Raw genomic sequence first — 22,620 nt, 5'->3', positions numbered from 1 at the left:
GAAATTACGGTAAGTACAAATGTATGTACTGCGTAACTATTTGTACATATGTAAATATATTACAAAGTTAGAAATTCTAAAATATTAATTCGTGTGCAGACAGACTTCAATTATTTTCTATTAAATATTAGCAAAAGTTTATTTCGCCAGCCATTTCAGTACATCTTTAAGCATAGCACTTAATAGAAATGAATGACTTCTACTATGACATTAGCTCTTTGACACAAATTCAATTATCTGCAAGGCCATTAAGGGAAAGCTCCTTAGAGTGGTTTGGCTATAAGGCAATTTGGCTATATAGTAGGGATATATAGCATAGACAAACTGCTGAATTACAGTTTACTCTTAATATATTGTAGTCGTGATGCATCTTAAGATATTAAAGTACACTGGTGAAATTAATGAAGGCATACACTTGGTTGTCTTGCTTTGATCAATTGTTTATTAAAAAATTGTTCAACTAAGCAGTTCAACTAATTACTAATAATTAAGTAAATATAATTATTATAATAAATCCTACAGTAACTTCAGAGGCCAATAGGAATTGCCTTTTAAAAATTGCTGTGACTGCTGTTGTAACAGCATAATTGAATTTACAGTAAAAGACTGTAATATATAACATAGTTTAAAATGATCTCATTGAAATACCACCACTGACAAGCTGCCATGGTTGTGCTCTTGAGTAAAACCTTTAACCTAATTTATATTGGGGGGGGGGGTTTGTTTGATTTTTTACAGAGTAGGAAGCACTGTATTTGTACAAAATGGTGCCTGGATATTAGAGTAAAGGACACTAAATCCCAAAGAGTTTTAAACTGAATCAAACTAAAAATCTGTAGGGTGACCTAAAGCAGTGTGCACATAAGATGTGTCCTTACATTCTAAAGAATCTGTACTATTGCCAAGTCACAATGTGCCACACTGATACTCTTACCCTAAAACAATAAATAATAAAATCAAAAGGTGCACCTTTATGCAACTAGCTTATTTTTTCCTCCTTCTCCTAAAATGTATTCAGATTGTTTTGCATTTAGGAAAAGGCATTTTATATATATATAGTTATTTTACATTCAGGGTGGAAATACTTGTGGCATGTTTAACAATGATCAAATTGTTTTTGGGTTGTTGGTTTTTTTTTTACTATAAAAAGCTTCCATTTTCACAGGAGTTTCTAGATGTATTTTATATCCATTGTACATATATTTAGCTTTTAGCAATATACAAAAAAATACAAAAAGGAATATGAACATATGAATATTAACAACACATAATATTTCATTTTGTTTAAACAACACATCAGCCAAGCCAGCAAAAGCACTGTAACATGTTTTATTTTTTACTATGGAATATTATCATACTTGACTATAAATATATTTCACAGTAGTTTACTATACATCACAGTAGTGCACTGGCAACCGTGCTGCCACTTATAGTCTAATTGGCAGGCAATTTTTTACAGTAGGCAGAACCCTGTTTGTACAAAATGGTGCCTCAATATTAGATTAAAGTTTTCCTAACCCCATTAAGACTAAAAACACAAGCAGGATGATAAACAGGGTTTCAGAGAGGGTGCGGCTTTGGGATGCATATTTGCTTTCTTATAATAGGCCTATAAGTACTGCTATCCCACTGCCACTTCACATTGTAGTGGGCTGCTTTTTCTAAACCTTATTTCAAAAGAAAATGAGAAAAGATGTATCTTCACTTAGATGCTCTGCTGGATTATAAATGCAGCATCAATAATCACAGCAAGCACTAGTAGATTTGACAAAACCGATATATATATATATTTAAATATATATATAATGCAACTTAGCATAATAAGTCATTCTCATATTGTTCAATAAACTGAACTTACCAGGAGTCGTGACTGGTTGCCATCGCTGATCAGACAGTTTCTGTTTCATCGGATTCACTCTTCTATGTGTTTGAAACAATGTTATCTTTATAGCCACAAAACCTTTAATTCATTCATTCGCTCCAGGTCTTCTGATCATGAAAGGGGGGAAAAAAACAAGCCTGATCGTCAGCCCATGATGTTGCAGTCCCAGGCTGTATTTAGCTGTGTTTCCTCTCGGACCCGCCTCCTTATAGCAAACTAGCGTCTTGATTAGATGCCAGTTTTTCCCGTATTAAGTCCAAACTCAGCACCATGTTTCTTCACTCTCCTGTGAAGGAAAATACACAACATTTATAAAATAAACGCATACTTCAGTCCCTCCATTGCTGCTCAAACACGCTGTTTCTATTCGTGGAAACGCTCAAACCCTACTACAGAGGGAGTGTGTGTACTGTACATCCCTACCTGCTTCTAAGTATGGTAGTGTGCAGTTTGGGACATGGCCTAAAGTAAAGCGCTACAGGGCTGCTGTGATTGCGGGTGTCTAACGCTAGGCATGCTGGTACATGTAGTAATTTGCCGAGGAAAAGTTATTTGCAAAGCCCCCCCTAATTAATGATATAGATCACAAACAACACACACATAAAAATGGCAAAAACGCAATCACAACGCTTTAGACTGCAAATGTAATTGCGCATGTTTATGCATGCACATTATACATTTATACTTCATGAATACATGGCATCGTTTTTTTTATATATATATTTGTGATGCGTATTCCAAGATTTAGGGTCATTACTTATCATTACTCTACATGTTAAGGGTTATTAGCCTTATGCCAGATGCAACCAAGTGCATTCACATCTGGTGGGATAAAACAAATAATCACAATGCATACACAACTATTCACTCTTTTCATTTGTTTGTATAATAATCTAGCTTTGTCATGTCAGCATTGTCTATTTTGCGCTCGCGAGCCTCTATGGCGCAGTAAAGATGCTCTCCTCTGGGGTGACGTCATCCAACCTTAGCACAAGGACGCTTGACAGAGCATCCTCTAAACAACTTAAAAAAAATCTAATTCGCAGTTTGTCAACTCTAAACTGGTACATGCCTTGAATATACGAGAATGCAGCAGAGATCCAGGACGCAGGCTGCAGTGATCTGATCAGTGTGAAAGCAGTGTTGACGCAGTACTGTAAGTGAACACACACTCACCGCATCCTGCTCCATGCAGCTTCAGCACCATCATCATTCTCCTACAGTTCTGCAGCCTTCACTCACCTCGCCATCTAATGCGCATGTCACGGGTAATTTGAGGCCAAGCACAGACAGTCAGTCTAGGAGGTCGGCAAGCCTATTGAATTTATAGGTTGCTAGTATGAGCTGTGATCCGGGGCATTCTGACTTCCCAGGGTGGGATTCTCATGTGCATCTCACTCTTCTGCATCGGTGATTCTAAGAGCTCTTAAAGGGCCAGGAGTTCACAAGGACTGCAGATACTTAAACTAATAAGGCTCAGGCTAATTCATCTCATTAGCAGTTGACACACACTGTAATTTAAGTGTACCATGTCTGATCTTTGCTTTTCGTATATTTTTCAGATGATTACATAAAGATCCTGATATTTGTGCAATGTTTAGGTTTAAATCTGTATTTTATTTAATTAAAGCTTATTTCCAGTGAGCTACTGGTCATTTGCCTGTTAGGTTCTAAGTTTGAATATATAGCTCAAATAATTAACTATAACTGAGTATATATTATTTTTGAATATGGTAATTAATGTGCATAATATATTAACAGCAGGATCGTGTTCATGATTTTGCCAATTACAAGATGCGAAGGTGGTCATTGAGCTCCAAATGTCAGTAAAACTCAAATGTAGAAAACCCATGCTTCTATGTGTTTATCTGTTCAAATCTATTTATGTATATTTATATATGCATATGTATATCAAGTCAAGTCAAGTCAAGAAGCTTTTATTGATCCTCCAGAATCCTAGATGATAGAAGGCAGCACAACTGTGATTATGTATGCAATGGATATTTGTATATATGATTATAGTACAGTAATCTAGCAGAATGAAGCTAGTATATATACGTTCAGAATTTTTTGTTTCACTATACACCGTGTCTTGATTTTATTTTTATTTTTTCGAAAGAAAACCTAAAATAACCAGTAGATGGCAGTATACTCATTTACATCAATATAAAGAACATGAAAATGATTAGAGGTCTAATAAATAGTTTAGGAATATTTAGATAATAATCCATAAAGATGATTGCAAAGTTCGTCACTTTGTTTTTGAATATTTCTTGTTAATTTATTTATGTATAATGTAATTATTTTTTTCAATTGCAACACTTCTAAAAAAGTATAATGTATAAATAAGCTAAATATAACCATTCCAACGTGATTTCATTTGGATTGAATGATCTATTGTTTACACTTGTATTATTAGTATACAATATTTTCTTCAATTTGTGTCACATAAAACTATATTAATGATAGATGCATCAGAGAAGTGGCCATATTCCCTGCCTACCCAAATTTCCCCTTTTTTCCTCAACTCATATCACACTCCAGTACAATTTCTGCAATCATAGAAAATCATTATATTTTATTTTAATTAGTGGACATTTTAATTTTTAACTACAATTTAATTGTTGTAGTTATTGCATTAAGAACAGTGGAAGAGCTAACGATCCTGCACATAAGGCTGTAGTCAGCGCTGTTATGGACTTGTTGCACATCAAAGTTTTCCTGTGAAAGAACCTGGCCAGCCAATCGCAGGGTTCCCTGGTGACGTCACGCGGCGCGTCGAGCGCGCCGATGAGCGAGGATTTCAGAGGCGCATCATCGCTTGGGCCGTCCGTCCGTCGAACACCGCGCACTCATTTTTTTTGAGCGCACGAACACTTGGGACGATCCCGGATCTTATAGGAAGCACACTCGTAAAATATTATTTTTCTGTTTGGAGGGTTTGGACTCGGGGGAGAAGGTGCATAACTGAGCTGAACGTGAAGCGCACGTTTGTCCTCCGCGATCTGCTGAAAGCTTTGATGCGCGCGCTGATCACAGATCAGATTACAAGGGTCTGTGTGATCGCAGGCACGCTGTCTTTGATGTGAACACGGAGCTCGTGTTTGCGTCGCACACACACACACACACACACACACACACACACACACACACAACCTGCTGGGGAAGAAAGAAGCCGCCGAGAAATGAGCGGATGAAGATACTGAAAACTCCTGGATTACACTACTGATTCAAGACCTGAACTATCAGAGACTGTTACTTGTGGTAAGAGAATTCTGCAGAACATTAATCCATTCATGCATTTATGCAGAATGATGTAAAATGTGTACAATGAAACTACAAACTTAACACTTTCCGATCTAGTGATTAAATATATGAAGTCACAAGTAGTCTATAAAAGTCGGCACGAGTTTGTTCAGTCCAAAAGCAAGTCATCTAAAAAAATCTTATAATTCAGAAAAACGTTTTTTCCATTTTACAGTAGACCTATATTGTATCTAAACAATTTTTTTTCACATTTTTTTGTAACCTGAAATAAGGAAATTTTCATACAGTTGGACCTTTCTGAAAATTATTTTTATTAATGCAAACAAATATTATGCATATTTTGCACAATAAAAAAAATATATATTTAGGCTATTAATGTTCTGCTTTCATGTGCCTTACATTCATTTGGTTACATATTGGAGTTGTGTTCATGCCTAATTCTAATGACTTTTATTTCACAGTGTACATGAGAACTTCAGCATGACTCTGGCATCAGGACTCAGGCGCTTTCCTCTTCTGAAGATACTTTTCCTGCACTTATTACTAGTACGTTTCACACCAAAACTTAGACACCCTGACGTACACTGCAGCTAACTAGTGAATAAAACCTTTAACATACATGTGAAGTTAATAAACATAAATCAAATTCCTGAAATCGGCTGTGGGTTTTGGAGATTTGAATACAATATGGATTCATTTTTGGTTGTGTGTGTTAACAGCACGTATTTGATGGCTACTCAGGATGCAGGAGTCATGAGGTTATTCCTCTAGGATTTAGCTCAGCATGAAAATGATCCATATAATGGCTTTTATATGCTGTGTTGAAGTGTTGGAATTTTTAACCATGGGAGATCGTGTTTATTTCCATCTCAGGTTGCTATAATGGCAGAGGAAAGAAGAGCATGCAGGGAGCAGGAATACAAGGATCAGTTCGGGAACTGCTTTGCCTGCAGGCAGTGTGACGCCGGACAAGAACTATCAAAGGTTTGGTGTGTTTTGCTCTGTTTTTTGTCCTGGATCATGTCATGATGCTAACACCGTGTTATATGTTGAAATCGTTTATTTGCTTGTTGGATGCGTTTCAAATTACTTTTGGATTAAACAATCACAGTCTGTTGACTAAGACATAGGAATGGACAGAGTTTTTAAATGTACAACAACTAAAGATTTTCTTCAGATAATTGTCAAATCACATTTGACCCTTTATGGATAATTTACAACAAAATACTTAAAAAAAAATTTGGGAAAATGTCTGAAATAAGTGTAAGCTTTGTGTGGTCCTGGAGCCACAGAAGCACAGTGGTCATAAAAAGAGACAAATTCACCAAATTGATGTCTTGAGGTTTATGAAGTTTCAGAAGCTATTGTAAAAGAGTCAGTTATGTAATAGGCCAATAGAAAAAATATTGCTTTAGAGAGGGGATATCAATGCTTTGAATAGTGTGTCCTACTCAATTATTTACTGCTTCCTCTTTGAAGAGAGAGAAGATAAAACATGTGTTGGACCTGCTTTTACAGTTACACCCATACGCCTGGGTCTCACTCGATTCTCTTTTATTAATTTTTTTAAATGCCTTTTATATTAAAAACTACTGTTTTCTGATGTGTTAAAGCATAAGCTTTAAACATTAGCTAAAGGACATGAGATTGACATTTAGTGTACAAATGTGTACTTTAAACTGTGGTCAGCTTGTAGCTATACATTATAGCGCCAAGTTAAATGAATTGTTTTACTGGAATACCTGCAGGGTTTGCAGATAAGTAAAGTGACGGAAGCATCTTAATATAAAGATACAAATGTGTTGTCAATATTAACTCTTCTATAAAATTAGCTTTATTCTTTTGCTTCTTTATATATTCTTTCAACCAAATGTGTTTTTTCTCCTGGGCAACACAAGGTTTTTGTGAAGTTTCTGTAAATGTTCACCCTGTGTGTGGGTTTCCTCTGGGTTTGCTAGCTTCCTCATAAATTTAAAAAGTGTGCCAGGAGGTGGCTTAGCTATGCTAATTTGATAAGTCCTGTAATGGACTTGCGTGCGTTAGTCAGGGTGTGTCTCTCAGATAGGTGCTGGGTCCACTATTACCATTATCAGCAGTTATTAAAGATAAAAGAATACTTTTTTTTTTCCCCCATGCAAGCTTTCTACTTCCTTTACATAATGATATTGTAAGTTCAACCACAGTTCTGTTGATTTCGTAATCCTGAGGTGTTCATCTTCTAAACAAGGCAGTCATTTTAGCTGCAAGTCATAAGTTCACATAAGTTCATAATAATGTGTCTAATTTATATGTTAATGATTCTATAGTAAAAACCTACAGAGGGATTTATGTAAAGACTTGTTGAAGCAAACTTTCCACATAAACAGATTTAAACAATGTGGCATTAGATGGAGCCTCCAATGTCAGCACTTTGTAAGTCAGAGGTAAAGCCATGCCCTCACTTTTTTTTTAGGCACTGCAAAGTATTCAGGACAGTGGGATTTGTAGTTTCATGGTAAAGCTGCATTTTTCTTCTCTAATTAACTTCAAAAGGGTAAAAAAAAAAAGTCAGGCTGGTAAGGGAATGTCTGCTTTTGGTAGCTGTCACATACATGATAACAGGAACCTGTTTTCCTCGGCAATAAATGTAATTGTAAACAGATCAAAATGTACAGTGATTCATGCTTTAATAAATGGAGCATTTTAGTATAACCAGATGTGTGTGGCATATGATGAATAAACACTATAAGACATGATGAAATAGAAAAATAAATGATCATTGTAGATATGTTTTATCAGTCATAATAATAATAATAATAATAATAATAATAATAATAATAATTTGGATTATATACTGATTCCCAGATTGTTTTACCCTTATGGGGGACACTTAAATGTCCTATAAAGAACTTTACAAGAGTATATGTTTCTTATCCTCAAGTATACAAATAACCCTGTTTTTCTAAATAGAATAAACTTTGGAAGAACTTACATTCCACCTGTAGTTCATCAAAGTCCTACAGATGTTCTGATCAGAACTGTTACATCATCACATCTTTCATAATCAAATTTCATTGCTGCATCTTTTTGAATTTCTCTTGCACCACTGTTCTTATAATCATCTAATCGAAAGATTCACCAGAGAAAACCATTTAAAAGCACAGCTCTACTTTAATTCACACATCATTGTGTCTCATTATGACAGATTAAGATCAAAATTAAAGCAATAAAGAAAAAGCTTTGCGACTCGATCAAAGTTCACCCTCAAGCTCTTTGAGAAGGCATGTAAATTGACAGGTTTTTCAGTAATTGAGGGAGTTGGAGAATTCTCCAGGGCCTGAATAAAAGCCATTTAAACACTGGTGTGTCTGAACATGCTCATGCTTCACCCAGTTTTCACTTCAATTGCCCTACTTTTCTGTTTTTTGCCTGACATCGCTAAAATCAGATGTCGAGATAGGAGCAGAATGGTATATTGTGAGTGCTGATTTCGAGAATGCTAAGGCTGTTCTAAGTTGATAGGTGTTGCTGTATGTGAAACAGGCTTTTAGCTGGAACACATTTCTGTTGTATCTTGACATTTAGCATGTGTTTATATATATACATATATATATATATATATATATATATATATATATATATATATATATACGTATATATATATATATATAAATATATATATATATATATATATATATATATATATATATATATATATATATATATATATAAACACATGCTAAATGTCAAGATACAACAGAAATGTGTTCCAGCTAAAAGCCTGTATATATATATATATATATATATAAGTTTATATGAATTAATTTATTTGTTTTTTTTAGCTATCTGGTCAACATTTCTATTCATAACAACTTGAATGAAATGATATTGGTTTTTATGGAATGTATCTATTATTTACTAATTAACAATTAGCCAAATGTCCCATATCTAGATTCCTTCACATAACTTTTGATTTTGAAGGCCAATAAACTGTCCAAACCCTTTCTCAATACTTTTTGAAGGGTCTAAAAAAGACATGCCAGAGTGGATCCAGACCTGCTGCTAGTTATCTCCTCAGTGATGGCACTCTGCCGACAAACAGAGCTGGGCTATGCTTATTTTCTTTCCTCTGTCTTTGTTGTCCAGCCCTCCTGCCCTGTTCCACAGTTGTACAGCTGTAATTCCCCATTAAATAGAAGGGCCTTATATAGGACAGGCAGGCAGCAACAGCTGCCATTGTGCTCTAACACCTCTGCCTGTTTGTTTTGTTGGACCGCTCCATGCCAAGAAGGCCAAATTGGGCTTCATGGCTGCAGAGGCTGAAAAATGTCAGATTCCTGGTGTTCTGGCGTGAGTTCAGGGCAAAGCTCCCATCGTTTACTCTATCTGACAAGCCAGGAATCTGTGCCCACATTCAGAGCCTGTGTGTGTCCAGAATGGAAAACAGTATCTGGGTGGAGAGAAGGCCACAATTTGACACTGACCTTCAAGTTAATGATATATGAGCATGTGTGTGTAATGCAACTCTGTGGTGGTGAGGCTGTAAATGTACTCTCACTGGAGAAAGGGGAGCTGGATTAGACAACACTACTGACTGATGTCATGCCACAAAGGCCCTTTTGCTTTTCTCTTATTTAAATCCACTTAAACATGGAAACCACTGTCATTTTCAGTAATATGATTTTAATTAACTGTTCAGTTTCCTGTAAATGCATTAAAAGCATTTAGTGTTATGGAATCAGAGACCAAGTGACTTTTAATAGCCATACCTACTTATACAAACTATATCACTTTATCAGCAATTAACCCATAGGCATGTAATGATGATTCATATGAATACAGTCTTTACAATATGTGGCTCTCCTGATGTGGTTATATTCATTGCAAAGAAAACAACAATAAAAGGACATAAATCAGACACTTTCTTCCTTGCAAGTTAGTATTGAAAATGACAATTACAGCAATCTACTCTACTCTAATGTGGCATAACTGTTTTGATACAGATCAAATATTTATGCCACAAGCTATTTAACAAGGTAAACTGTAAATGTTTAAAAAGCACAACATGGCATTCTTTTTATTGGTGAATTAAAATCACTGCCAAATTGCTGTGGTATAAGAGAAATAAAACTCTCCAGGGCATGCTGTTAAAAAAATAATTAAATGTATTTAAGTGGTAAGTTAACTTTGCTCACACCACCATGTGTTTGATTATTTGGTTATTTAACAAATCGTTGGAAATCTTTGGTCATTTAATGGTATAAGGATTTACTTTGATCAAACAAATATATAAATGTACAGATGTTTAACATTAGTTTCATTGAAAAATCCACCTTTAGCACAAATAAGAGCTTTACACACTCTTACCATCTGGGCAGTTAGTTTCTCCAAACATTCAGCTGAAATACGTTGCCATGCCTCTTATAAAACTTGTCAAAGGTGTTTCTCACTAGTTGGATATATCCAATTAATCACAAAGCAGTGTAATAGAATTTAGGCCCCATGATAGATAACACTCCAGCTGACTTGTTTGCTTTCTAAAAAAATGCTTACAAACTTTGGAGATATGCTTTGGATTCTTTTCTTATTGTATGGTGAAGACGGTTCCAATTAGTCACATTCCAGAGGGAACTGCATGGTGTTAAAGTGTTGAATGGTAGCCATGTTGGTTCAGTATTTCTTTCACCCAGAATAAGTCACCAACCTTCTCTGCTTCAAAACCAGCCCAAATCTTCCACCTCCATCGTTGACAGTGTATGTAGGGCAGTCTGCTTACAAACCTGCATACGTTTTTTTTTTTGTTAAAGCCATAAATGTCATTTTTCTGTCATCTGACATTTCACTGTCATATTTTTGTGTGTTTTTGCCTTTTATTCAGGTTGTTGCAATAAAAACAAAAGGAACATGCGAGTGTCTCAAAATAATTATAAAAGACTAGGTGTTTCCTACTTTTACAGGCACTGTACATAATATGCTTTTTCCACACTATCTTGGCTAATTGACACTTCTACACCAATATTGTAATTAATATTGTATATTGTTAAAACATGGTTAAACATATATATTTTTTGCCATATTAACAGCTAACCGTTCTCACACTGTAGCCACTTAAATGCTTTGTTCCATCATATCTGTCATCGTATTACAACCATTCATGTTGTCTATTCCATAGATTTAAGTATAACTAACTCATGATTATGGTACATGATCAATTGTGAACTGTCTAACTGACTAAGTCTTACACTCATTTTGGTCAGTTTGCTTTTAGAAAACACTGTTATTTTATTTTTTTTTTGTGAAGAAGACAGATACAAACTGTTTGGATTGAGTCTGATTACAAGACACATAAGACATTTGTTTAAATTTTAGAGCCAGCAGAGTTTGGTTACATTGTCTCATCACAAAACATCTTGACCAAAATTAAAGAAACACCAGATGAAAGATTTCAAAATCTGACTGACCAAGCTTAAAAGATTCTGTTGTTGACATTTTCTCTATTGTGGCATTTTGTTATTCTTGTATTTCAACACCTGTTTCTTGAGTGCATAAAAATATGTTTACAAGAACAAGTAAATTTCTTAAATCCACTTGTTTTACCCCAATTGTGTTGCTAAAGCTGAGGGAGTGTGAATGTTTTTTTTTATCTGTGTCTTGAAAACTGCTTCTCCAGATATCATGTTTTTCCATATATAGCAAACATTATCTATCCTCGAACTGCACTCTACCTCTGTGGCCCTTGATAAATATAGCTCTTATATCCATAAAAAAATCCTTGGAATACTTCAGCTATAGGCAAATTGCCATTAAAAGTAAATAATCAGACATCAGTCTCAGAGATTTTCTTAAACATGCTAACGTCAACTCTGATCTATAAACAACCATTCCCTTCTTTTCAGTGATTAAATCCTCCCTCTTAGAAAGACTTTGCTTTAGATGAAGAAGGGTCACACACAGAAAAAACCCTTACACAATGACCTCACAATAAACCAACAATAGGCATCCCTATGGGCCTTTCTTATTATAATGCCTAGTCTTTCATTGGACCTAGAGCAGAAGGCTGCCCATGGATCCTGAGAGAGTCAGGGAGATTATTGCCAGTGTACTATGGAGTATGAAAAGAAGGACAGCTTTTGTTTGCTTGGAGATCTCACACACACCGGGATCATTATTTCATTGCCGACTCTTGTTAGTCCACATTGATGCTTTTTGTAGTCTCTTACCCCCATTCCTCCCTCCTCTGCACTCTCTCACCGGTGGGATATCTTCCGTTAATCCCTGCAGGAATGTGGCTTTGGCTATGGAGAGGATGCCCATTGTGTGCCCTGTAAGGCTAGCCGCTTCAAAGAGGACCAAAGTTCGCAGAAGTGTAAACCCTGCCTTGACTGTGCTGATCTAAAACGCTTCCAGAAAGCCAACTGCTCCAGCACCAGCAATGCTGTATGTGGTGAATGCCTGCCTGGGTGAGTCTTCCTTAATTGGTAGTCTGCCCTGATTTGACATTTTTAATGCTTGGCTGGATCTCAAGGGCAGTCATCTTTTCTGTGTCTTCATAAAGATGCATTAAAAACCTTTGATCCAGTTCTAACCATTTCATTAACCCATAGGCAAAGATGTCCCCACATTTTTGTGCTCACTGGGAATTCCCCCTGCCACATATATTAAAGGAATCATGTAAATGTATTGTTCTCCCCAAAAGTAATTGCTCCACAATGCACTGTGTGGTCGTATAAGTGATCGGGCCTTCTTAAAAAAATTCTAAGAAGCTCTTTGAGGTCAAGAACCCACCCTCTAGCTTTAGTGAAGCATATAAAGCCTTCTGAGGTTAAAGTTAAGGTCAGACATTAGATATTAGAGTACGGAATTGCCCAGACATGCAGCCAATGCTAAAACATGTTAGACTTTTTACAAAGTATTTTATAATGGTACAAATATTTCTTGTCACACTAGACTTCCAGTTGATTCTTGTCACTTTATTACTTACCACTAATTATATCCCATTTCACATCCAGTTAGTTACAATTTAGGAGGAACTGCGAGGAAGATTTTTTACTTATTTATCTATTTATCTATCTATCTATCTATCTATCTATCTATCTATCTATCTATCTATCTATCTATCTATCTATCTGTCTGTCTGTCTGTCTGTCTGTCTGTCTGTCTGTCTGTCTGTCTGTCTGTCTGTCTGTAGCAATGTTTATTTAACTCCTTCACTCCTGTTCTACACACTGCAGGTTTTACAGGAAAACAAAGCTAAGTGGATTTCAAGACATGGAGTGTATCCCATGTGGAGATCCACCACCGCCTTATGAGACACATTGTAAGTACTCTCATAGAACTTGATTTATAAATCTCCCAGTTGATCTCTAAGGATGATATTTTCATAAAATGTCCCATCTGCACAAATAATTGCTCCATTGTCCTGAAACATAAACTATCGCGGAAAATGGAACATTTTTATATCATCTGCTCAGTCACTATTTTTGGCTTGCCAAGGAAACTTTTACAACCTAGAAATGCTTAGAAAATTTTCTTCATAAATTATTTAGGTTTCAAATCACTGTGCCTTTGAATTCTTGAAATCAAATTTTACATGTAAAAAGAGTCTCAGTAACTATATTTGCTATGTTGCTTTTTTTTGTCATCTATTCTTTTGAGCCATCATAGAGAATAATGTGAATCAGTAATTGAAATGAAACCATAGTGTTTTGTTAGATATTATTTATTCTCAACATTCTCATCATGTGATAAGCAACAGATGACTCACTACAAACACTAGCTTAAGACATATTATTATTAAAAGCTTTTATACATTAACTGTGATCCGATGTTTTGTGAACGTCTTCTCAATTAGCAAAAGTGCTGATATTGGATAGCTGTGTGTGCTAGCTAGTTTCGTAGGCAGTCAGGCATACATTTTAAGAGGAAACCTATCAGTCATATAAAAACAAAATATGTGATTACACAGTAAAAGTATTTATTCATTCTCTAGAGTATAATTCAGCAACATTAATGAGTCTCATTGCAACCATAACTCAGTTACAGTGTGGAATTAATGTCCTTCGTTGCTAGGCATACAGGAGTTTCATGCTATGTCCTCATAATCGAGTGTGATTTCCTGAAGGCTCCGAAGTAAGCAGCTGCTTCTTGTGAAGATTTTGGCTGTGTGAGAGAGAGTGAATTTGAGCCAGGTTTAGCATGACTCTGTCAGATGCATAGGGAAAAACCGCAGTGCTCTTGGTAATGAACTTGTGTAAGCTATTTCTTACAACACCTTATAACTCCCCATTGTGTTGACAGAGGTTGATAGAAAAATGTAGTCAAGGAACCAGATACGCATTTGTGAGAGAATTTGTCTTCACACATGCAAGATTCCAGAGACTCCCATGTTTCCCCTAGCCAAAAATAAAATATCTCGGCTCTCCCTGCAAAACCTGTACAGCCCAACCTCTTCACTTTTTAGCCCTGATATCTGACGAAAAGAGTTGAAAACGTAAAGACCAGATTACTTTAATCACAGCATGCAGGCCTGGGGCTAGAACACAGCTGTGTACATAGGCCTGTTTTTAGAGAAGTCCATAAATCTGAACCCACTCCAATCTCTCCGTCTCAGGAACAGGGGGAGGAAAACAGAGAGACATTTTATGGATTCTTCTGGCTGCTTAAATGTATTGCATCTGCTGTTGTCTCTTCTTGTCATGAGAGAACTCTAAATATTTGGCAAGGCTCTTCTCCAGCTGTCCTGTCTAGCCATATGAACCAATGTTACACCAGATTAAGTAGTCACATGAGACCAGCGTTTAAGTTGATAAAAGGTAACAGTAATGAAAATAGGCATCACCTGTCATGGAGATTATTATGTTCTAAAGATTTTTCCGTAGATATGATTTAATACCTTTGGAATATGGTTTAGAGAAGTGATTTGTGTTTAGATTTGTTTTTCATGCTTGAACACACCTGATTTAGTTCACAAAGGCCTTGATAGCTGGAAGCAAGGAAACCATTACAATGTACAACAATGTTCTTTTGGACTGGGAAACATTATGCTTCTTTTTTCTGGTTGTTCAAATTCTATGTTCTTGGCGTATTTAAAATGTATTTAAAAAAAGAAAACCTTTATGCTTCGAAATGTTATGCTTTATGCTTATACTTTTTCTCTTGTCCATTGAATATTTGACATGAAATAATGGTAAAATACTAATGCTGTAGACTGAATACACAGTATAGAATGCTCACATGTGTCGATGTATACAAACGTGAGATAAAATATGTGTATGTTATGCAATTAATGGACCAGAGATGGTTGGCTATTAATATTTAGAGTGAAGTGTTATATTCATCTTCCACTGCTTGGCCAGCAATTGTCCGCGTTGTCAACCTCAAGTTCATGTGCATGAGTTTGGCATTCTCCAAAGTCAACAAGCGCAGCGCACATATCAAAAGGAGTAGTCTATTGGCATTGAGGCCAGCTGATAAGATCAGCAGGTGAGATCTCTTCAATGGGCCAGCCTTTGTCTGTTTGCTGCAGCTGTGTGGGAGCTGATAACACTGGGAGAGGTTTGGTTTTGAAGAGTGAGAAGGAGGCAGAGAGAGAGAGTAAGAGAGAGAGAGAGAGAGAGAGAGAGAGAGAGAAACAGGGGTAAAGGTAGCTTGAGAATGAGAAAGAGAGAAAGAGAGAGAGAGAGACATCTGTGGGAAGCACAACATCTGTGGGGTACATTTTCTGGCACAGAGACATACAGGGACTTAAGTCTGTCATTTTAAAGCTGGTTTAATAGGCAAACATTTTCCTAATAGACAAAGATTTCCAATGTCTTTAAATGAACAAAACCTTTCAGTATCCTCTCATTTTCGTCATATGTTCCTGGTCATATCTAAGTGGCTTTTTTTTTCGTCCTTTTTCCCGCATCATTATTTTACTTATCGTACTTTTTACTGTTTGTGCATTCTGTCAGTGTTGTATTGATATGGTTTCACATTCATATTAAGAGCAGATTATTTAGAAGTATGAATAACACTATATGAACAAAGTTTGTGGACAACTAACCATAGCATTCACATGTGCTTTTTAAACATCCCATTTCACATTTAGTCCCCATTTGCTGTAATAATATCTGACACTTTTCCTGGAAAATCCACTAGATATAGAGTGTGGTTTATATAGAGCTGGCTTTGTGCACAGGGGCATTGTCATTCCAGAACAAGTTAGGGTCTTCTTGTTCAAGTAAAGGCATCCTTTACAATTGTGTGCTAAGTCAGGTGTCCAAATACGTTTGTACATATAGTATATGTAGCTTGCATAATAAAAAAAAGGCATGTATTGACAGCTATTATAAGATAGTTAATTTAATTTCATTAATACAGAGAAATATAAATAAAAGTATTTGCATTTTTATTATCTTCTTCTTCTTCTTTGCATTTTCAACATGAAAAGTTATCGGAGGTCACATGTTAAAAAAAACAACAATTCATGTTAGAATGGAAATGTGTGTGTTTCCTGTAGCAAGACGTCCTGTCCAGAGCTTTAGAGTCTGTTATAAAAGCAAACATTTTTTTATTATATTAAAATAACACTGAGAAAGGATGCACACTTTATTATTTATCTAACATACATCCTTTAAATGAACATCTGAGGACTATTATACATTCAATGTCTTTTGGATATAAAATACATTTTATTCATTTTGCTTTTAGAGTATTAACTTTTTTGTATTGACTACGATTTTGTCCTTTTTTTTCTTTTTTTTTTGGTTCTTTGAACTAATTTTCTACCTCATACTACTTATGAACAGATCGTGTATTGTTTATAGTATTGTGTTAAAAGTGTTTGAATTTGCAAACAGGCCAAGCCCAAATTTACTCTGTGATTAATGTGTTCAAAAGCAAATAAAGAATGGTTGTGTGCATCCATTGAAATTCCCTTAAATAAATAATTGGTTAATATTTAACCTCATTAGATACTGACCATACTTTCACACAAAGGCGCTTCAAAGGACTTTATCTTTCTCTATCAAATGCATGGTTAATGCTTTGAAACACTAAAGGTGGACAAAATGATGGAACCACCACATGAAAGGAGTCTATGTTATGAAGAGAAATACAAACTAATCATTCTAAAATATTAACAAGATTTCAAAGCTTGTATGGGGGGGGAGAAGAAGATGAAAAGATAATTTCTTATGCTGCAGGTGTGCAACAGCCAGAGTAACAAGCAGCGGTTTATTGGGTTAGAATAGACAATGTGCAGATTGGTCATGGCCTTTACAGAGACAAAACAATATATAAACCTTGATAAGAAGGGCAGAGTTCACTGCTTTTTGAGAATTAAACATATTAATCATATTGTTAGAAATATCTCATTTTAGATCAAGCATGTCTTATATGATATACTAGGCCTTCTGACACCATAAATATTTTACTGAGAGATGTTCATTTTTTTGGTCAAAATGTCTTCAGAGAAGTCTGTGCATTTTTCTAGGGCATGTGACAGGAAAATTATGCTGTCAGTTAAACATCGTGACCTTGCTTTAACTAGTCTTGTTTGGCTGAATTCTAGACACAAATGTATTCATGTAATTTAGATGGGTTTTTCCCCAGTTTTGCTCAGAGTGATGAGGCGTATGGTTTTGCAGAAGGCAGAGTTCTAATATGTGATGGCATGGTGGGAGTGAATAACAAGTAGCAGATGTTTTTTTAATGTACTGCGTACATTCCCTTTGTCTCTGTCTGAGCAGATGCTTAATAACGGAGTCATCAGACTGGCAAGTAAAGGCCCGACTGCCCTGGGGTTAGGGGTGAACACTCATCTCAGACTAAGAATGTACACCCCCAACTCCTCTTGAGCTCGAAGGCATCTTTACTTTGAACTAGAATATTTATAGCCATAGTCAGAATCTTGAGAAGTATGAATCATGAGCAGTGACATTAGAAGTGTCTTAGATATAATCGGTGGAATAGATATATAATAGCTAAAGACTTGAAGTAATACAACAGCAAAATACTTTGTAATTTAAAATGACACCATAATGGAAATTATTTTATAAAGGTTTTCCTCTAAGACCCATAAAACTCCAAAAAAATGTTGTTTAACATATTGTATTCACCCATGGAACATAGCAGACAGGTGTCATATTTAAAGCTCACTGCAAGTGTTATTTCTCTCACCTTGTACAACTGATCTCGAAACTCCAGGATCAGTTCTGTATTTATACTTTTTTTTCGTCTGTGTTTTTAATGCTTCTCAGGTGGTGGGCGTGTGAATCTGGTGCCCATCCCCTCCACAGTGACCAGCCCCAGAGACATGGCACTAGCTGCAGTCATCTGCAGTGCTCTGGCCACTGTCCTGTTTGCTCTTTTCATCCTTTGTGTCATCTACTGCAAGAGGCAGCTCCTGGAGAAAAAGCCTGGTAATTAAAAAGAAACGGACAACACACTTTTTTCCCCCCTGGAATGCATTTCTAAAGTATAGACATGTTGGACAATTCTATAGAAGGAAGTGAGATTTATTATTCACGCTACAAAAAATGTCTTCTTGGCAAATGGAACTGTAAATATCTTGAATATAGTAAAAAATATATATAGTCAATCATATAGTCAAATTATATATAGGCACCTAATTTTGCTTATTTCAAGTATTGATTTCTATAAAAAAGCAACATGATCTGCCAATATACTGTCATAAGAAACCTACAAGCTGGAAATGAAAGAATATCCAGAAATGTTTAATTATATCCTTTTTTATTTATTGTACTTTTATAAAAGGCAATAAAAACTATATACATTTATTTATATTCAAGATATATTTATTTACAATGAAGAGTTTGTTTAATGATGAGGAGTTGAAGGAAGAGTACAATGAAGAGTTGAGTTTTTTTAATATAAAATTCTCTGCGTTTTTTGCGGTTGTTCTTTTTTCCCCTGGGTCCATATACACACATTTTTAAAATCTATATCGTCATAGGCATGATTCTCATGTGTCATTAATAAAAATATATTATTCATTAATATTATTATTATTTGCAAGATAGTCTGTCATTACAGATGTTATAAGCTGTACATAATCAAGGCAATAAAGCTGTTGGTGCAGCTGTTACTGCCCACTTCTGTGTTGAAAGATTCGGATAAGGTTTTAAATGGCCAGAGAAAATGTTAGACATAACGCTTGCATTTTTGCATTTACAAAGCTGTAAAAAGAAAAAGAAAAAATCTATATTTGTGCTATTTAAGCCCTGTAATATGTATGTCAGCTTACATAGAAACTATTATTCATATATAATTGTTATTCTTTTTGGAAAATGTTATTTGTCTCCCACTCCTACAGCAGTAAGTGTGTGTCTATAGTATCTATAGTATTAATAAGTACTATAACCAAATACAGAGGTGAAATACAGCGTATCATTTCAAGACATTTGTTCGGTAAACTTACAATTGGAATAACTTTAATTACATTTGACAGCATCACTCAGATCTCAGGATGGTTCCTTTATTGGAGCTGAGCTATCCTATTTGGATCAGCAACAAGTTCTGGACTTTTCCCAGCAGCCCTGCTGCTACTGTCAGCACATCCCTGAGCAAACATGTGGTGAGTTGTCCCGATGTTCTCAATTACCACAAAATTAAAAAACGAGTAGTGAATATATTCTTTGCTTGTATGGGGCTTTGTGCGTCATACTTGATTTTGCATGGCTGTTAAATTGCAGTCTCATTTTATAATATGATATTTGTGTTAATTAGCAGGCCATGTGCACCTGCTTAACTCATTGTGCCGTGAGGACAGATGCAGCCAGAGACTGGGCCAAGACAACAGTCCCTTTCAGTCACAAAGCAGTCTGAATGATAGGTATGAGTTTAAAAGAACAAGCTGTAGAGGATCCAGAAAGCCTGTTAGATTATTTCATTCACTTTTTTTTTTCCAGTGTTTTTTTGCTGGTTTACAGTATATAGATTCCATAGATCATATTGGTATGACTACATGAGGTGATCCTGTTACCAAAATTATATAAATAAAGAAATTAAGAAAAAATGCTTTTTATAGTTTTAATTTGCAACATTTAAAAGAATTAAAAGGCACTGCAGGTGTGGAATCACCCACAATTTTTAAGGGTCAAGATTTTTGTCCTACATCTTATTTTTCTTTACTTTATTTTCCCATCAAATATCACATTTTCTTACACTTCCTTTATTTTTTATTTTCATCCCCAGACTTGTACGGCAGTCAGCGTGGAACAGCCAGTGTGATTTGGAACAAGCTACCGAACCTCTTCCTGTGGAATTTTCTGAGGAATTACCACTCATGGAGAACAATGAATACAGGACTCACCTCAGGCCACAGCCCACAAACAGCAGCAACTCTTTCTCTGAGGAAGATGAGGAGGAAAATGTGAGCGGGAAACAGCAGCATGAGTCATCTTTGGTCTGCCCTAAGCTCTCTTCAGAGATTTTACAGGATGCCAGCAGTTTGGCAGAACATCTGTCTATAGTTGAAGGTAATTGGTCCACAGGCGTGCTGATGATTTGAAGTAGCAAAGCTCCAGCCAGACTACCCTTTTGATAAAACAGGCTTCTTTTCCAAAATGAGAAAAAGAAATTATATATTTATTTCACTTTATTCTGCACCTAATTTATTATACAAATTCAAAATATACACGATACATTGTATATTATGTCTCCACAGACAATTTTAGACTGGCTTTCCTATTTGCAAACAACTATTATTAATCCGTCAGAAACAGATAGTTCATATTATTTCTGAACATTACTACATAGATGCTGTTGTGCCTAAGTTGGTCCATATAACGTCGAATTAAATATCAGCTTTTGGCAGCATATAGGCTGAAGTTGTCTGGAAAAGACTGGAACATTTTACTGTTTAAGACGTAAAAAAAAATGTACTATTATCTATCAGCTATTGCTATTGTAGCACTGTCTTATGAAAAACTGCTGTGAAATGTGAACATTCTTGTCAGAGGAAAACTGCACAATGGCAGCGTGAGAGAGAAAGAAAAACACTAGACAAATAGATCTTTTGGAGTTAAGAGCACAAGATAGTGTTCAAAACCCCACTCTGTCTGGAAGCTTTTAAAGTACATTTGGGGTTTTAACAGACCAGAAAACAAACAAACAAAAAACCAAAAAAAGATAAAAATAGAAACAAGGAACAAATGTTAATTTAATGTTAAACATCTTGCTGTGGAAAAACATCATCTTTCATTACCAGCTTTCATAATACATAAGTTTTTTAATTTATTGGATAAAAAAATTGTAAGCTTGAACAGTTGGCTAACACATTTGTTTAAGTGTAGTTTGCTGTACATTTGTGTAAATGAAAAGCAGTAATATCCATTAACAAAATGTTTTTTCCCTAACGCAATAATTCTTTTTCATTAATGTCTGCTCTTCTGTAGGATGACCTGGCTTTATCTAGCTCACATTAATCCCTAAGAACTATTCTGGATGTAAAAAGGAGGCACTGAGGAAGATGCCAGCTCAGATTATACGAGGCCACACACACGTACACATCCTGAAATCCAGGTGATGTGCTCTATCTTTCCAGCAGCCTGTGGCCCATGGCTATCCAGTCTGAATCAGACCAGACGCTGTACATAAACATGACCCAGAAAAAACCCCAAACAGACTGAAGAAATAGACTGAGGAACCCAGACAACAAAAAAAAGCTTTGTGCAATGCCACACTGCATTCCAAGTGACCTGTTAAGATTTTATTTCCTTTGCACACAAGACTTTGACTCTGAAATGAAGAGAAGTATAGAGAAAACAACTTTGTGATTGAAAATATTTTGAATGTGCATTACCTAAAAATCTGAACATGTACGTTTGTACCATTTCATTGTTTTTCTTTTTCCCCCCTTTGTAGATATTTTGTTTTATAGAATAATATTTTTTAATGTAGATAGTCAGTAGTCAGCCACAATTTCATAGTCATGGTTGAGCACTTTTCGTTGAACATGAATTTTATTTCTCTTTGTATTTGTAAATAAATAAACAAATGTCACTGAATTAGAACAAGAGTGATACATATATGGAAATCTACTTCAATTACAACATACAACCATAATTCAGTACAAAAATGGGACGCTCTGTAGTTTAATGGTGTTGGGTTCAGTCTGTATCAACAGCAGTTTTCATCTCAGTGAGTCTCGAGAATTTGATGGAAATCCCCAGTACATTCGCAACAGGAACGTTCCATTAAAAAAAAAAAAAATCTGTAATTTAATGGGTGCTTCTTAACCATCAAGACAATTTGGAGGAATATAGCCAACATTCCACAGGCGCTTTGTAGAGGAGCGGAAAAAAAAAAAACAAAGCTAGCAGGTAATTTGTGATCACATGTTTGGGGCTTTGAGTTAAGGCAGTAACCATGATCAACATGATAATATGATACAGAGATTAGTTATTATAACAAACATACAAACAAACAAAGCAGATTAAAAGCCACACATTTGACAAGTTTTAATTGTGGAACGTTCCCTAAAAAAA

General features: G+C 35.5%; 2 protein-coding genes across 3 annotated transcripts in view; one reads left to right on the top strand and one right to left on the bottom strand.

Annotated features, from left to right (window-relative positions):
• sacs (sacsin molecular chaperone) overlaps positions 1-3,261 on the bottom strand; it is a 29,786-nt gene extending 26,525 nt beyond the window's left edge. The window contains 2 exon segments of the mRNA XM_046862514.1: positions 1,859-2,168; positions 3,059-3,261. Coding sequence (XP_046718470.1) covers positions 1,859-1,881 — 23 coding nt within the window. The 5' untranslated portion in view covers positions 1,882-2,168; positions 3,059-3,261.
• A 1,409-nt stretch (positions 3,262-4,670) lies between these two features.
• tnfrsf19 (tumor necrosis factor receptor superfamily, member 19) lies at positions 4,671-22,140 on the top strand. Of its 2 annotated transcripts, none has more exons than XM_046862620.1 (10): positions 4,671-5,146; positions 5,611-5,695; positions 6,023-6,133; positions 12,410-12,588; positions 13,360-13,445; positions 18,370-18,531; positions 19,581-19,706; positions 19,862-19,964; positions 20,327-20,610; positions 21,529-22,140. In XM_046862620.1, exons 2-10 carry the CDS (start codon positions 5,630-5,632, stop codon positions 21,531-21,533), a joined length of 1,122 nt encoding a protein of 373 aa, XP_046718576.1. In that variant the 5' UTR covers positions 4,671-5,146; positions 5,611-5,629; the 3' UTR covers positions 21,534-22,140. The 2 variants fall into 2 exon arrangements, with proteins under 2 accessions (XP_046718576.1, XP_046718575.1); XM_046862619.1 differs by having other exon boundaries at positions 4,673-5,146; positions 19,859-19,964.
• Positions 22,141-22,620: the final 480 nt, after the last annotated feature.

Source organism: Silurus meridionalis, chromosome 12 (genome assembly GCF_014805685.1).
Source record: "Silurus meridionalis isolate SWU-2019-XX chromosome 12, ASM1480568v1, whole genome shotgun sequence".
Taxonomy (NCBI): Eukaryota; Metazoa; Chordata; class Actinopteri; order Siluriformes; family Siluridae; genus Silurus; species Silurus meridionalis.
The sequence above is the reverse complement of the archived record's forward strand: the minus strand, read 5'-3'. Positions and strand labels throughout refer to the sequence as shown.